General features: G+C 36.4%; 1 protein-coding gene across 7 annotated transcripts in view; it reads left to right on the top strand.

The window, feature by feature from the left end:
• The window catches only part of RAPH1 (Ras association (RalGDS/AF-6) and pleckstrin homology domains 1), a 158,990-nt gene that overhangs the window by 86,601 nt on the left and 54,792 nt on the right, over window positions 1–17,597 (top strand). For 3 of the 7 annotated variants that reach the window (XM_073306494.1, XM_073306492.1, XM_073306493.1), the window contains 2 exons: window positions 619–1,139; window positions 13,233–13,313. In XM_073306494.1, coding sequence (XP_073162595.1) covers window positions 619–1,139; window positions 13,233–13,313 — 602 coding nt within the window. Of the gene's footprint in view, window positions 1–618; window positions 1,140–3,883; window positions 3,975–13,232; window positions 13,314–17,597 lie in introns of those variants that run through there. The other 4 variants (XM_073306496.1, XM_073306495.1, XM_073306499.1 and 1 more) reach the window with 3 other exon arrangements.

The raw sequence follows: 17,597 nt of genomic DNA, 5'->3' as shown, positions 1-17,597 counted from the left end.
ACTTATTTGTAAAGAACAATTATTCTGATAATCTTTTTAATGAAAGAGTGAATTAATAAGTTTGTTCTTTAAGCCACATTGGATGAAAAGGGGAAAAAAATTCTAAATAAGATGGCACATGAAAGGGCACATGTAGTAATTAGGTCCAATATTTAGGTTAAACAAAAAAGCTTTGTCAGTTTTTCATTATCTATGACTCTGGTAGTAGTACAGGAAACTTGCATTTTAAAAAAAATGGGTTTTGGTTTTCTAAGCAGTGTTGGAGATTTTGCCACATACCTTCTAATAAAATTAATGAAAAATGTGTAGGGATCACCTCTGCATTGCTTCAAAAATGTCAGCCAGGGTTTTTAACCAGACAGTTGCTCATTAAGCATTTCTGTACATTTGAAAGAGATTCACTGACCTCATAGGCTTCCATTACTGACACTCATGATGGCAAATGCAGCTCTGAAGTTAAATTAAATTTTAACGACTACTTTTTATTTTGAGCATTGTAGATTCAGAATGGTGAAATTACTGTATTGTTTCTACTTTGTCCCCAAGTGGCACTACTTGGAGAGCATGATTGAGAAATGGGTTAATCATGAGGAAGCTAATGCCTGTTGTTCCTTGCAGAAGCCCTGAATCAGGGGGATACTGTGGATCTGGATGCCCTCATGGCTGATCTTTGTTCCATAGAGCAGGAGCTCAGCAGCATTGGGTCACAGTCAGCAAACAGTGCTGCAATGAAACGTCTAGCCACAGAAACAAAAGTAGCTCAGAAACCACCTGCTGGTCGACTTTCCTCTAAGCACAGCAGTATAAAAGGATCGTCCTCTTCGTCTGGTAGGGTAAATAAGCCTTCAAATGCCAACTTTTCCTTGGAGGACATCACTGCCCAGTTAGAGAAGGCTTCTCTGAGCATGGATGAAGCAGCCCAGCAATCTGTAATGGAAGATGCTAAACCTGTAGTTACTGCTCAGCACAGAAGGACAGCATCAGCTGGCACAGTGAGTGATGCTGAAGTGCGCTCCATCAGTAACTCATCCCGTTCCAGCATAACCTCTGCAGCATCCAGCATGGACTCCTTAGATATTGATAAAATGACAAGACCTCAGGAACTGGATTTGACACAGCAAGGCCAACCAATTACTGAGGTAGAGTCTCATAATTTCAATATAGGTTTTATTTACACTTTCTTTAAACTTTGTTTTACCTTTCTCTTTCAGTCCTACCCTAATGGGGCTTATGGCCATACATGTTCAATGTGGTATAGGGTGAGTGAGGGCTAGCTTTTTCTTAGATACAATGACATTGTTGGTTCTCTTGCTCTCTTTAAAAAAAGATTCCTTTCAAGCAAGGGTAAGGCTTTTTTTGCGGGTCTTCCCACCACCCTATCTATTCACATCTTAACATTTTCTGTATGTTTAAGATTAAAAAGTTACTAGGTTAAATGTTCAGGAATTCCAGTACTGTTCTCTGGAGATGCACTTATAACTATTTTAAACCAGAGTTTTTGAAAAGTGTTTGTGGGGAGATTAGTGGTGGCATGATAGATTTGGTCATCTCCTTCATGAAGAGCCTTTTCATTCTCTTTGTTGATAATGTTAATATATTTAAAACTAGTCAGATTGGTATACCCTTTAAGATGACATTGTCCAAAGACACATCCTTTGTGTTACTACTCAATTTCAAAAAAAATTGGAGGAAAACATACACTATGCTATGAATTATTTTGGTTTTTATAAAGAAAGAGAAATAACATGCATAATTCAGATAATTCATTATGAATTTTACAGTATAACACAATATAGTACATTGCAAATTATGTGATAAATTCAAAGCTCAATAGTAAGAGATTATTCAGCATATGTGCTTGAAGTTCTTGCTGTTTTTATATATGGGTTATTTTTCTTCAGGCCTGAATTCTCCCTCAGTCTTCATAAAGTATTCCAGTTTGACATCTTCTTTATCTCATGACAAATCATTCTGCTGCTAGCTCGTAGGCAAAAAAAAAATTTTTTTTGAAAGAATAGACAAGAAAAAGAGGATTCAGTATATACATGGCAACTTACCAAGTGCCTTTGAAATTTCATATTTACATCCCATTGTGCCATTGTAAGAATTTTTCTTTCAGGGATCTTAAATGCTGCATCATTTGCAGAACTAGAAATGATGATTGGATAGCCAAAATAAAGCTATACTTATACCGGCATGATACATATGGAAGAATGTCCTAGTGAATCAGAGGGCTTCAATAAGAAAGGATTACTCATGTTGTTTTGATGACATTGGAAACTACTACTGATAACCTGATTGTCATTCAGAAGTTTGCTGTGCTTATACACACACTTTTTAGTTTCCCATCTATTCAGAGGAGATAACAGGAACAAATAGGGCTTATTTTTATAGATAATTAACCCAGTTTGAATACTATACTATATTTCACTCCAGCTGAAGCAAAAGAATGACTCTTCTGACTGTAAGTATGAGGCAGAAATAGGTTTATCTATTGTAAAGGCTGAATGCTGTAGCTTGGACTGAAGATCATGAACTTCTCAAGGCCACATTTGTACTTAATATTTATGTAGAATGCTTAGAAAATAATGAACAGCTCATGTTGATTTTATTTATATAATTGGTACTCCCATCAGTGTCCTCTTAACTGGAGCTGTGCCTGTATGGGTTAAACAAAAAAAAGCAAGGTGTCTTTCTTGTAGCCTGAGCTGTAGTTTTCACTTATTAAGTGCTCTTCTAACTGTCTGCAAACCAATTGAGGCAGATCTGGGAGTTGGAGCCAATCTTCTCCTATCATTTATTCAGTGTATTACTGTTCTTGCATTTAGTTTGCTCTATATTTCTTTAGTATAATGAGGTTTCGTTAAGTTTAGTTTTGGACCTTTGGAGAGGGATAGAAACCTAATACCATCCTGAGCAAAGGTGAAACTTTGGGAAGACGTTTCCCTATACATGGAAGTTAAAATGAGTGTAGTTATCATTGCCTGTTCTCTCTTGGCTGCCTTGTACCTGAGTAAAGCTTCAGAAGTGTGTATGTGCAGAGTTTGAGGTCAGTTTTTTCAGTGAAACAGGCGCCAATAAGGTACTGAATATGAGCCTATCATTTTAAAAGAATAATAAAACCTGTCAGTCTGACCCATGAAATAGTTAATTTATTAATCCAGTAAATACTTTTTTGTAGTCAGATGTTTCAGACCTTCAAAAAACTTTTTAAAGATACTGAATTTTTATATTCACTTTCATTGAAGACTTTATTATCCTTTCCCCCTACCCACACCCAAAACACTTCAAAAATTCATCAACTTAATGCATGGCATTGCTTTATGCACAGTGAGTTATCCTGTGATTGGCCACAAAAGCACTGAAATAGGATGTTAAAAATGTGTAAATGGTTCTGTTCCTTTCTCTGTGTGTTTCTGCATATGTAGCTCTATGTAAATAGCACCTATGACTCTAGTTCAGTCTGGGTAGACAAAGGTGGTACATAAACTGAATTTTTTTTGGTAGATGCGCATTGTATAGGAATAACTTAGATCCAGGATTTGTATGTAAACTTTTTAGTGACATGTATTTTCTGCTGCTGATTCAGCAGTTTGAGACTCTTGTCTCAGTCAGTTTTATCTTGCAAATGATATGCTGAAGCATCAGTCAGATTGCACCAAAAGTTTTGGCAAAGAAGACACAATCCTGCCCTCTGTCTTCCCCAGATTTTCTAGTTCTGGCTATGGAGTGAGTCACAGGCAGTCTACTGCTCCTTGATGACTTACATCTTTTTTTTCTTAATTGAAAAAAGGGTTAATCACAACAGATGGAAAGGTAGATAGAAGAGGTGGGGAGGAAATTGCTTTTTTGTGTGCATAAGTGTGTGTGGCAGATTATTCTAATCCATGATTACTGGGTTTGTTTTTCTTGACTGCTTTCACAACTCTGAACCATTGATTGCAAGTCTGAGAAACCTGAAAGCCATCATGGATGTGAGTATGAGCTGGCCTTGTAAACCATTCCCCTTTTTAACATGAGGAGACTGACTGCTTCTCATAAGAATGTGTCTATTGTTTCTCTGCCCAGATAAATTGATAAGAATGCTCTCTTTGAGGAAGGTAACAAGGGTCTGTTAGTCATTTGAGATGAGTGTGTGAGCCAAATCCTGTTTCCTTTCTTTGGGGTAGTAGTAGCTACTTCCAATCCATTTAACAAGAATGCTTTGTTTTACTACACTTTTTGTCTGATCTGTGTTATCTCACTACGCTGAAGAAGTACCTGACTCCTCTGTTAGAGAGCTTGTCTTATTTCTGAAGAATCATTAATTAACTCTTTAGAAATAAATTCATTAGCTCAAGGGAATGTCTTCTGATCTGTTGAGAAAGAAAAACCAGATGCGGTTCTCCATCCATCTACTGACACATGTTCCTATGGGTAATGCCTAAGCACCCCCAAAATAAACTCCACAGTAGCCTGTGGTTGATTAAATCCATCCTCACAACTGAAAAAAGACAGTCATGATTCCCCCCAGAAAAGAAATGTGCAGAGCTTTTGCAAAACTTGTCATTTTTCGTTTGGTGGCTCACTATCCAGGGAAGGCTGGGAGAGTTCCAGGCACTTTCCAAAAGAACTGCCTCTGGCCTTCCAAAAGGCGTATGTCCTGTGTAGTTTAGCACTTATTTTCATGACTTGGGCCATCTTAGCATCTCTTAATGAGGTGATTACTCTGGCTATACTTCTGGACATGGCGGAATCAAGCTTGTAGCCATTACAGTGTGGGTTGTCAGCCAGAAGACCTCAGATGATGAACCCTTAAAGGGTTCATCAAATTTTAGTGCCTTTTTGGCCAGTCATTAAAATCTTAAACTTCTTCTCTCCCATCTGGCCCTGTTACACATACAAGTAAAACTTTGGAACTTTTTCTGTTACAAACCAGGTGGGAACAGTTTTCTGGAGAGAAGAAAGGGAAAAAAAACCCAAATCCTGTCCTTCTGTCCAGTTGCACTTGAAGGAAAAGGCTGGAGCACACAGCTTTCAGAGATTCCTTGATGGAAAGGACAGTTTTAAACAACCACTACTGTACTGACTGCCCTAACTAGTTGAACTAAAAGGGAAAGGTATCTCCTGTAGGATTTGGAAAAGGTCTCTTGGTATCTGCACAAAGTTACTTCCCATTCCCTTACTTAAATTTAAGATTTTCTTCAAAGACCCTGCTGCCTAAATCTCTCTCTGCTGTGGCTGTATTCTAAGCTCTTGCTTATAGTGAAAATGATAGGTTTCAGAGTAGCAGCTGTGTTAGTCTGTATTCGCAAAAACAAAAGGAGTACTTGTGGCACCTTAGAGACTAACAAATTTATTTGAGCATAAGCTTTCGTGAGCTACAGCTCACTTCATCGGATGCATCATTGAGAGAATTGAGTGGATCTGGAAGCAAAATTTTTGCCCTTAATATTCTCCTTGGACAAAGTCCCTAAGTGGCCCCTCCTTACCAAATCCTTTGTTAGGCAGGTTGTCCTTATGTGGAACCTTGAGTTTAGTCTTTTACTCTGCCTTATCTCCCTTTTGACCTTCTATGTCCCTAAGGCTGCCAACCTTTGAAATCTTTTTCTTTGCTACAGTAGTTTCTATAAGAAGGGTCAATGGCTTGGCAGCTCTGCCCTTTTGACATCCTTTGCTGCTGCACAAGACAAGGAGAGTGGTTTTAAGAAATTTGTCTTTTTTCCCCTCCCCTAGGTTTTATTGGAATAATGAGAGAAGGAGAATGACAAAACCGGGTAACACTAAATGAAAACACCCACTCTTGATCTGAAATTCTGTCAGAAGAAAATTAGGGTGTTCAGTTATTCACCTTAGAGGCCTGGGAAAGGTAAAGCCTCTAAAGGTACCTTGACTTGAGAGTAATGGGAAATTCTGTTTGCCCATAGATTCCCTGTGGGTTGTAACCACTTCTTGGGTAGAGAGAAGGGAAGCCTTGGTGAAACGTTTGCAATGAAGCAGTTTGGTTTTCCGTAAATTATTTCACAAATCATTCCTTGGTTAATACTTGCAGCTCAGATGATATTGCAGTTTGATTGGTACTTCTCCCTTTTACTTATGTAATGAGTTACTGACCCAAAAGATTTAGTCTGAACTTTGAGATGCAAAAACATAATTTATGGGTAAAGCTTCTAATTTAATAATAGTATTAATAAAGGGAAGGAAAGTAGATCATGATTTGACTAAATCTGTCCCCCTAGAGAGGATTTCTTGCAATGAGCTCTTTATAGGGCAGCAGTAGAGGGAAGGAGGTAAATTGGGGGGTGGGAGGGAGAGAGAAGAGAAGAACCTCAGGCATGCCCACCCAGCTAGTTTTTGTATCTGACTTTTTGTGAAAAGATCCATTCATGGCCAGTCATTGTTAGGGTACTGTGTATACTCAATGAAGGGGTTGCAGATAATTTTGAAGTCTGCCATTTGGTTTCTGGCACATAAACGGCATTTTTTTCTAATGTGATAGTTCTTAAAATCTGTAATTCAGTTTGTGTGACAGGAGGAGACTCTGGCTTCCATACCATGATAGTACATCACTTAGCAATAGGTAGTTCCAGTTAACTGAATTTGATTTTGTACTTGTTCATCTTTATCACAGTTAATTCATGCGATTAACTAAAAAAAAAAATTAATACGCTATTAATCGCACTGTTAAATAATAGAACACCAATTGAAATTTATTAAATATTTTGGATGTTTTTCTACATTTTCAAATATATCTATTTCAATTACAACACAGAATACAAAGTGTACAGTGCTCACTTTATATTTTGATTACAAATATTTGCACTGTAAAAATGATAAACAAAAGAAATAGTATTTTTCAATTCACTTCCTACAAGTAGTGTAGTGCAATCTCTTTATCATGAAAGTTCAACTTACAAATGTAGGGTTTTTTGTTACATAACTGCACACAAAAACTAAACAATGTAAAACCTTAGCGCCTACGAGTCCATTCAGTCCTACTTCTTGTTCAGCCTATGGCTAAGAGAAACAAGTTTGTTTACATTTAAAGGAGATCATGCTGCCCATTTCTTAATTACAATGTTACTTGAAAGTGAGAACAGGCATTCACATGGCACTGTTGTAGCTGGCATTGCAAGATATTTACATGCCAGATGCGGTAAAGATTCATATGCCTCTTCATGCTTCAGCCATCATTCCAGAGGACATTCTTCCATGCTGATGACTCTTGTTCAGAAAAATAATGCCTTAATTAAATTTGTGACTAAACTCTTTGGGGAAGAATTGTATGTTTCCTACTCAGTTTAACCCACATTCTGCCATATATTTCATCTTATAGCAGTCTCGGATGATGACCCAGCACATGTTGTTCATTTTAAGGACACTTTCACTGTAAATTTGACAAAATGCAAAGAAGATACCAGTGTGAAATTTCTAAAGATAGCTACATCACTCAACCCAAGATTTAAGAATCTGAAGTGCCTTCCAAAATCTGAGAGGAATGAGGTGTGGAGCATGCTTTCAGAAGTCTTAAAAGAGCAACACTCTGATGTGGAAACTACAGAACCCGAACCACCAAAAATTAAATCAACCTTCTGCTGGTGGCATCTTTCTCAGATGATGAAAATAAACATGCGTCGGTCCGCACTGCTTTGGATCCTTATCAAGCAGAACCCATCATGAGCATGGATGCATGTCCTCTGGAATGGTGACTGAATCATGCAGAGACATATGAATCTTTAGTGCATTTGGCACATAAATATCTTGCAACACCGGCTACAACAGTGCCATGCAAACGCCTGATCTCACTTTCAGGTGACGTCGTAAGCCAGAAGCAGGCAGCATTATCTTCTGCAAATGTGAACAAACCTGTTTGTCTGCGTGATATGGCTGAACAAGAAGTAGGACTGCATGGACTTGAAGGCTCTAAAGTTTTACATTGTTTTATTTTTGAATGCAATGGGTTTTTTTACATAATTCTACATTTATAAGCTCAACTTTCAAGATAGAGATTGCACTACAGTACTTGCCGTAGGTGAATTGAAAAATACTATTGGTTTTTTACAGTGCAAGTATTTGTAATCAAAAATATAAAATGAGCACTGTACACTTTGTATTCTGTGTTGTAATTGAAATCAATATATTTGAAAATGTAGAAAACATTCAAAAATATTTAAATAAATGGTATTCTATTATTGTTTAACAGCTCGATTAATCATTTTAATCGCGTGACAGCCCTAATTTAAATTGATCTAAGAGATGTAAGATGTAGAAATCAGGACAAAGAAATTGTAGGCATTGTACTGGAATTAACTCAGCATAGTTAGTACAAAGATAGTGGAGCTTTGGGGGCACATTTCAAAACTTAAATCAGACTATGAGGTGTTAAATGTACAGGCCCAAAAAAAACAGATTAAGTGTAAAATTACACTGTAAGGTGGTGGTGATGTTAAGAATTAAAATAAACATAAGTAAGGAAATTCAGAGTTAGGCTCCCTCAGCAACTGTACCTTAGTTCTTTTGTTGGTTTGTATGATGGCCATCATTAAATTAACACCTATAGTAGCTGACACTGATAACAAAAGCTTCCCAGTCCTAGAATAGTTGTGAGATCTCACATATCTCTGTATGTTAACTTGCTAAATGTTTATATGGTTACAACTACCATATTGTATATTAATATATTTAACTATATTCATATATAGAAAGACAAATGTTGACTGTGGACCATCTACAATAAGCAATTCTCTCTTTCAAAATAGACCTGGATCATTGAACTTCATTATATTTTAGGGTTTTTTTGTAAAATATGTGCTCTACTTCAAACAGGAATTAATTCAGAGAAATCATATGGCTTGCATTATGCTGGAGGTCAGACTGAATGATTGCATTGGTCCCTTCTGGCGTTATAATCCATGAATCTATTAATTTATTCTTGTGATGACTTAAAACAAGTCTGGCCTATTTAATCTTTAGGTTGAGCACTTTTTAACATGGGGGAGTATTGGCTTTAGTGTGTGTATTTGGGAGCCTATGTTCTGTTCCTTATGTTCTATGAATTGTGTGTGGTTAACACGTATAAAGGATATAAGCAGCTATGTGTAGTCATGACTTGCACCAATCAGGGACTGGGACTTTAACTTTGAGATTTCAAATGAAATGCGTTCTTTGCCAGTTATTTTAAGGCATTCCAATTGTTGGCCACAGGCCTTCGTGGCATGTGGTTGCTTCCAATTACCCTTTCTTTAGTCTGTAAAATTTATCAAATGGAAAGAATTAATAAATATGAGACTTAACCATGGTTGTTAACACAGCTCCTTCCCCACTTTTTTTGAACAGTTCATCACAAGTGATATTTCTGACTTCCAAAAAAAAAAAGTAACAGTAAAGGAAAATTCTGTAAATCCATCATCCTGAAGCTGGTTTTCAGCTTTTTTGGCAGCACAAGTATCAGAAGTCCAGTTATTAAAATGTTTCTGAAATACAAATCATAACTTGCCAAATCTTATGGAGTTATTCAAAATATCTTAAAGATAAACTTATCAATTTGTAATTTTTAGGAACTTGTTTGTTTATGCATTGCAATATTCATCTGCATTAGCCATTCCCATAAGTGGTTTGTGTATAAGACCAGTACGGCATTCTGTTTGTATGATGTACTATAGCTACAAGGTAGTCTGTAATAGAAGGCTTTTTTGGAGAATATTGGTTGTTTTTACTGCGTGGTTTTTATAAAAAGGAAAGTGAGATGAACTGTGGGGAGGGATTGGGAGAACTTTGGAATGGAAAATCCTAGAAAACTAAAACTCCAGTCTGTTTGCAAATCAATTTTATCATTTGTTTAGTTAACTTATTACTTCGTTGCAAACATTTGTGGAAATAGTATCAACTTCTTTGGTGCACAGTGCTGGAAGCCTACATGCACTTTCTCACTTCCAGCCATTTAATGAATAGTTTTGTAGTTAAATTGCTGAAATATCTTGACATTTCAGTTAATATAGTTTTCTTGGTTAATATATAACCTGTTATAGTTATAACCTGTTATAGTGTTAAAGTTATTTAAAATCAACATGTTATTGTTATTGCGTTTCCATGCCTGCAGCCATGACACTTTATGGTATGTCTTCAGATCACACAAGCTAGGAAAGCTTAGATTGGGTCAGTGTTTAGACTGGAAACCGCCATGGAAAACCTACTTGATGTAGAGAACTGTTCTTGACCATTCAATAAGTGACATTCTTCCCTCTGAGACAGAACTGAACCAATTCCCTAATCATAGTTTTAGGATGTTCTGTGCTAATGTTTAAATTAAAATTAAAAACGAATGTCTTGTCTGTCACAACTGGCTGGTTAAATTGACAGTAATGAAGGAATTTGTTGTTTGACTAGTAGAATAGAAATTTTTAAAATGTATGGTGTTGCTACTACAGCCATATATTCATTGCATTCAGTTTTAGGGCTATGTGTTGTCTCCCCGATCCCTCTGTGAGTTTAAAGTAATATGTTTTGAAGGCAAACATGGTAGACTGTTTCCTTTCCACCTTAACTTTTCTTAAAGCTATAAAAAGCAAACACAAGGAGCAGTAGGAGAGAGGGAGATAAAAATATATTCATTCTTAAAAGTACTGGCTAAGTACTGCACTTTCTATCAGAAACTTAAGAGGCTTGAAAATAGAAGATGAACTCATTCCACTAAAACAGAAGAGAAAACTGTGTGTATGATAGGAAAAAAACCCTAAAATTTTCCACTATGACCAGTTATTATCTGAATCTATTTCTTAAGAAGCCTTACCAATAGCACCTTGCAGATTACTCATATTGGTATGAAGATGTCTGTCTACCCAGATAGTTACATCACCCTCAGCACTGTACTCCTCCCAAAATTTAAATAGGATCTGAGAAGTTCCTGTGCCCAACGCTGTATCCTTCTAGGAAGAAGAGGCTTAACTCAAGACTCCAACCTTCACTGAGCTGGTCAAATGATGGCCTGTCCCCTGATCTATGGAGGGGGTATGAACACTTTCCAATAGCAGTCAGGTGAACTAGAACCTCCTTGAAGTGTTTGGGCCTTGGTCCATGCATCCATGTGCTTTTTCTGATTAGAGCTGCTGATAACAATAGACTAATCAGAGTTTACTGTCGATACCACAGCTGTCCCCAGTAAAGTGATCTTTCTAAGTCTTTCAACACTTCACTCCTTCACATGTCCCCACGAGACAAACCAGTTTCCCTTTCCCCTTCCTCAAATGTCCATTAATGAAGAAGACCAGTATGGAACTGTGCACTCCAGTAGGAAAATATAAATAGCCCTTTCCACCTCCACCTCTCCCCCTTGTGTTCCCCCCCTCCACACGCACAGTCAATAGGTACAGATGCATAATATATACTGTACCATTAATACGGACAAACTAAGGGCATGTGTACATAGTGGAGTAATGTGCACTCTGGGGATGTGCTTTTTGTTGCGCATTAATTGATACTGTTTCAAACAGCACTACATTAAAGAGTACTAGAAAACTTTTAGTGCCCACAAGCGAGATCTGAATGGACCAATTAATGCACAACATGTTAGTGCACTTAGAAATCACTTTCCTGTAGTGTAAAAAGAAAAGGAGTACTTCTGGCATCATAGAGACTAACCAATTTATTTGAGCATAAGCTTTCGTGAGCTACAGCTCACTTCATCGGATGCATGCAGTGGAAAATACAGTGGGGAGATTTATATACACAGAGAACATGAAACAATGGGTGTTACCATACACACTGTAACAAGAGTGATCAGGTAAGGTGAGCTATAACCAGCAGGAGAACGGGGTGGGGGGGAGAAACCTTTTGTAGTGATAATCAAAGTGGGCCATTTCCAGCAGTTGACAAGAACGTGTGAGAAACAGTGGTACCTCACTGTGTAGACAAGCCATAAGAAAATAATTGAACAAGAATTCAAATATTCATAGAACCCTGTTAAAACCTCTAAATTAATAACTTCATAAGAAAATCTGCACAACTCATACTTAAGAGGAGACAGGTTTGTGCCAAGGAACTGAATCTGAACTGAGAAACAGAAAAATGGGTTTGTGACGTAGTGTTATGCTGCAGTGTTCAGAAGTTTTCTCTCAGAAGCACCCAACTCCCAATGAAAATCTCTCCCTAAAAGCTGTGATGAATTAGTATGGGCGCTTATAAATAATCACAGAATATTTTTCTGTTTTGTAAACCAGTTTCTTGTCCTCCTGCTACTGAGATAATTAAATGTTAAAAAAGTGCAGGGATTCATATTGGAGAAGAGAGGGGATGAGAGATGCAACATCTGTGTAAAATTAGCAAGATTACTTGTTTGGCCATACTTGGCCCAAAAACACATTTGGAACAGCTGACCAAAATTAGGAACACAGCAGCATTCAATGGAGTTGTAAAATGTGAAAGGAATTTCTGTAGTTTTCTTTAATAAATCAAATACTGTTACAACTTACAGAAATGCAAACTGGGGCTTTTTGTGGGTTATAGAGGAGCTTGACACTGTGGAGTGAGACTTACTGAAGGGACAGTTGACAATTGGAGGCTATCATTTATTCTTGAGTTGCTGCTGAGTCATTCTTGCATGTGATATTGGTTAATTTTTACCGAGTTGGATAAGGATTGGATGTGACTGGTTATGAATAAAACAAAAACAGCCTTCCATTTTAGTTTAACGTGGTGTTAGGTTTAGATTTGTAGTTAGTTAAAGGGGGGAAATGTACTGCTATAAGTGGCATTATTTTCTGTGTTTGGGGTTAGAATATTTGGGGGGAGGTATGACGAAAGGTGCAAAGGAGAGAATACATCTTAGTTCACAAACCCATAGCTATTTACTACTGTGTATTATCTGAGTCTGGTTTCTTCTTAATCAGTTTCAGTGTAGCTGAAAAATGGGTAAAGTTAACATATTACATGAAAATAAACAAATATACTCATCAGAAATTGGTTACTAGGAAAGAAAATAGCCTAGAATGTAATACACAAACAAATTGTGTATTTTTTTTTTGTAGGTGGAAGGGGAAAATAAGAATATATTCTTATCCCTAAAAAGTATTGATGGCTGTTGCAAAACAGGGTGGGAACAGGGATGTTGCATGTTTCTTGATATGTTTATTTTCACTTCTCTTTCTTTTACTGGTTCACATCACTGCTCGTTCCCACTCTTCCTGCATGATAATAAACGGTGCCTTTTTCTTTCATTTTCCCACTACTACTCCTCCCCAATTCCTTCATTTTCACAGCATAATGTTTCTGTGGGACATCCCATCAGGCAGTCCAAGCGTCACATTGACTTCACAGAAGAGGAGGCTGAGCTGACACCTGTAAGTTATGACGTGTCTGTCTGTGTCTCTCCTTTCTGTGTGCCTGTGGCTATACCAGTGTCCCTTGTAATTAGAAACTGCATCAGTGATTTGAGCCTTAGCCATTAATACCTCAGCAATGGAGACTGTAGTGAGCCTGTATCATAACCTGTAGCTTTTTGCAAACTTCCTTACAGTTGATCTTTCCCTATCCTCTAGCAATTACTTCCCAAATGTACTAGTTTGAGTAAGCTATTTACGCTCTAATTAAAACAGCGTGTTAAGCCTGATTGCTGATAGCAAAGCTTCAGCCCTTCCAAGGGAAGGGTGCAATAGGAGATTTCTCCACTAGGTGCGTTCTATGATTTATTATGATACCTCACTTTTATACAGTGCTTTCCATCCATAGATCTCAAAGAGGTTTACAAAGGAGGTCAATGGCATTGTTCTGGTTTTACAGGTGGGGATGCTAAGGTTGTGGGGGTGAAGTGACTTGCCCAAGGGTCACCCAGCAGGCTAGTGGCAGAACCAGGTCTAAAATCTTCAGTATTTATTTATAACACTAGAATAAAAGTATAAAAACTCAATTTGGTAGGCAAGTCTTTTGTCTACAGAATTTAATGTATTTAAACTTATTTACATTTTTTAGTCTTTCAAATTAGACTTATTTTTCTTCAAAAGTACGATGTAATTTTGAATCTTAAAATCTAGAGTCTGAAGACTAGGAAATACTATTACAATTTGAAATTACAGTACAGTGACCTTTACATGGAATTTTCAAGAGTGTCAAAATGTGGGTTTTTCTTATCAGATGTCACTGTTTCTGGTCACATCCCCTTTCTAAATTTTTGTCACCGAGAATAGATATAATTTAAAAATGGAATTGTAAAACATCTTTCTAGTTCTTACAATGAATTTGTAAAGCATAAGTTGCACAACAATGCCCTCAGCTGGCTAAATTAGGCAAACAGTTTAGTATTCATAATATATTTTAATAGGGCTTGATAAACCAAGAGAATCTCATGAAAATAGAATATTATTTAGATTCAATACATAGGTTTTCTGCTTTAGTCATAAAAGTAAAGTTAAAAAAACCCAAAATCCGAAACCTGATCAGTCATGTTAGTCTTTGGAAAAACTTCTGGTGAAAAACCATTTATTCATAACCCAGTGTTTTACATGGACGTTTTTCAGGATTCTTCCTTTTGGTAAAGTCATTGTAGAAGATAAGTTAGACAAGAGCACAGCAAATGTAGATATCCTAGTAATAGATGAATTTCTATATAAAAGGAATTAATCAGTCAACTGGATAATGGCATACAATACTCCTGCTTTATTATTTTCCATATGTATAGAATAATTACTCTGTGAATAGAAAAGGAGGACTTGTGGCACCTTAGAGACTAACCAATTTATTTGAGCATAAGCTTTCGTGAGCTACAGCTCACTTCATCAGATGCATTCGATGAAGTGAGCTGTAGCTCACGAAAGCTTATGCTCAAATAAATTGGTTAGTCTCTAAGGTGCCACAAGTACTCCTTTTCTTTTTGCGAATACAGACTAACATGGCTGTTACTCTGAAACCTGTACTCTGTGAATGAAAATATACAGAAAAACCTATATGGGTTTTCTCCTTGCAACACTAAGTAGGAACTTTTCTGTGTTAGTCATTTGGTTTTTGTTGTTGTTCTTGCTGGTCATTCTTTCTTACATCTGTATATTGACTTAGTTCTTATTTTTTAAACATCTGATTAATGGCTTTACTGTTACTGTTTGTTCATGCAAAATTTGTGATTAGGTTTTTTTTGTCTACAATATTCGTGATCTTTGTCATTTGTAAATGTCTTTTGCTGTGATGTGCTGTTTTCCATCTGTCTAAGTAATGGACCAAGAGCAAACGGACCAAGTGCAGTAAGATTACAGAATGGCTGGGCAGAGTGTAGCCTTAAACATCTTTTATGATTTTTTATAGTGTATTTGAAAAAATTGCTTTGTAAATTTCAATAGTTTTATGTTGTCATTGCAGTATATTTCTGTAGACTTGAATGAAGTAGCACTGACTGAATTTTAAAGGAAAAAGTTTAGTGGGGACCTCATCCATTTACAATGTAGATGACTTCATAAGAAATGTAGCAAGATGTTCTGCTGTTACTGAGATCCACACATTTTCCATGTACTGTGGTGAATCATTCCATAAAGAGAGCCTTAAAAGGATGTTGTCTGTGAAACTTCGAACAGGCTTTAGATATAGATTAAATCTACTCTGTAACAGAAAGCTAAGAATAGCAAGTTAAAGAGCAAGTTCTTAAGCAATGTCAGAAGATTTTTTGGGGGGAATAATTGTGAAATTTGCATCAAACTGTTAATATTTACGTAATGTCTATAGTGACAGTATAAAGAATATGTAAACTTATCTGTTTACAGTAGTATAGTATTTTAATATTTGGATAATGTAAAGGCTATAAATCTGTCAAATAATACATAATTAGATATATCAGATGTACTTAAGGATCATAATTTAACATAAGTTTTTCTAGGTATATTCCACCTTTTTCTGAATGGAGAGATTGCTCCATATAGTATCCTTCAAGTTTCTAACTTCAAAGGAGCAGCCTCCTTAGATAAAGGAACTGATATGAAATAACCAACTAATTTGCATTCAGTAAGGTTGGGCAATGCACTTAAGCCCTAGTTAACTGGGTTTTCATGTCTAATAGTAGTGTGTACGTAGGCTTGGAAGGATTCGTTTTTTGTCGGTAAATGTCAATTTCAATGAAAAAGTATTTCCATTGATGATCATTGAAATTTACTTATGGGCAAAGTAAGAAAAATGGTGCTTGACAATTCTAGTGTTTGATTTTAAGGACATTTACTTTTTGGACAGGTGATGTTGGCAATTTGTGATTTAACGGTTATAAAGCTATAACTTTTTGAATCTCAATGCCTACGGTCATTAAATAATTGTGAGACCTCCCATGCCCCCCATTGTCTGATTTTTTTTTTCCCAGTGGTTTCCCGCAATTCTGAAAATTTAAATAGATAAAAATTGGGATAAAAAGCTTAAAAGCCATAATTTTGCACAGCTGTGAAAGTTTAAATAGATAAAAATAGAAGAAAAATGCTTAAAAATAAATATCGATATCTATTGAAATAATAAAAAAAAAAAAAATTCTGCCAATCTTAAGTGTATGGCATGTTGTGTAGTAACTCTGAGCATCATATTCTCGCAAGATGCTATATTTTATGTGCATATTTTAAAAGCAGTTTTTTTCCTAAAGAATTCAGTTTGTAAATAGGTTGATGGACAGATTTTTGTCTATATGTATAAATTTGCAACCCAGGATGCACGTTTTAGACATGTGACTGGGAAGAAGTAATCTATTCCATTACTGTGTGAAACACTTCGGTGCGTGTTGGAATTTCATGCAGCCTTTTTTCTTTGACTTGAAGTTTGTTCCTCTCTTGAGCACTACCAACCTCAGGAATTAAAAACAGTCCATTGAGTTTATTAAAAAGGAAACTGCAATTCTTTGTGAAAGGGGAGGGGAAACTGTTTGGTTTGGGATATTCAAAAGATTTTCTGCTGTAGTTCAATACACTTCAACACAGCACTTTCCAGTGATCATCATCATGCTATGTGCGAGTCCTCTGAGTCCATCTGTTTTATCTTGTCTAACAAAGACTTCCTTACAATTTTGTGTCTCATGTTTATTTTTGGGAAAGCTAAAGCTCTTACTAGAATCTTCAAAAGTCTTAGATGATTCATAAATATCCCTTTGAGACAGATGGGAGTGTCTTTTTTTTTGTTTATAAATTGAGATTAATATAAATATTTGCAGTCTCAGTCTGAGCTGTTCTTTGTTTATAGCAAAGAAAAAATGTGAAGCAGACCAGCTCCATTCCTTTCTTTCAAATAGGTTAAGACTACCAAATTGTAACTGAGTATTTCGCTACCATGGAAGGAGAAATTGTCAATACCAGTACGCAGGCAAAAGATTTGTGGTACAGCTAATAATGTCACTTGACATGTACATTAGTTTTAATTACATTCTTACAAGAAAACACTGACTGAAATGGTACATATGACCTTTTATCTTATTTAGCTGTCAAGTACATGTAAACAGTAGGGTGGAAGTGTTTTGTATAGAAGTTGATACTCTAAATGCTTGAAAACGTGCTTGGTCATACTGCTCTATAGTTATAAATGTTTGCAGTATTTGTGAACAGGAGCAAATAGACTTGTAGCATTGAAATCTCTTCTTAGAATAGCATAAACATCCAGTGTTTGTGTGGAGGGCTCTTTGA

This window comes from Lepidochelys kempii, chromosome 11, assembly GCF_965140265.1.
Source record: "Lepidochelys kempii isolate rLepKem1 chromosome 11, rLepKem1.hap2, whole genome shotgun sequence".
Classification (NCBI taxonomy): domain Eukaryota; kingdom Metazoa; phylum Chordata; order Testudines; family Cheloniidae; genus Lepidochelys; species Lepidochelys kempii.
Note: the sequence above shows the minus strand (reverse complement) of the source record. Positions and strands in the feature narration are given on the sequence as shown.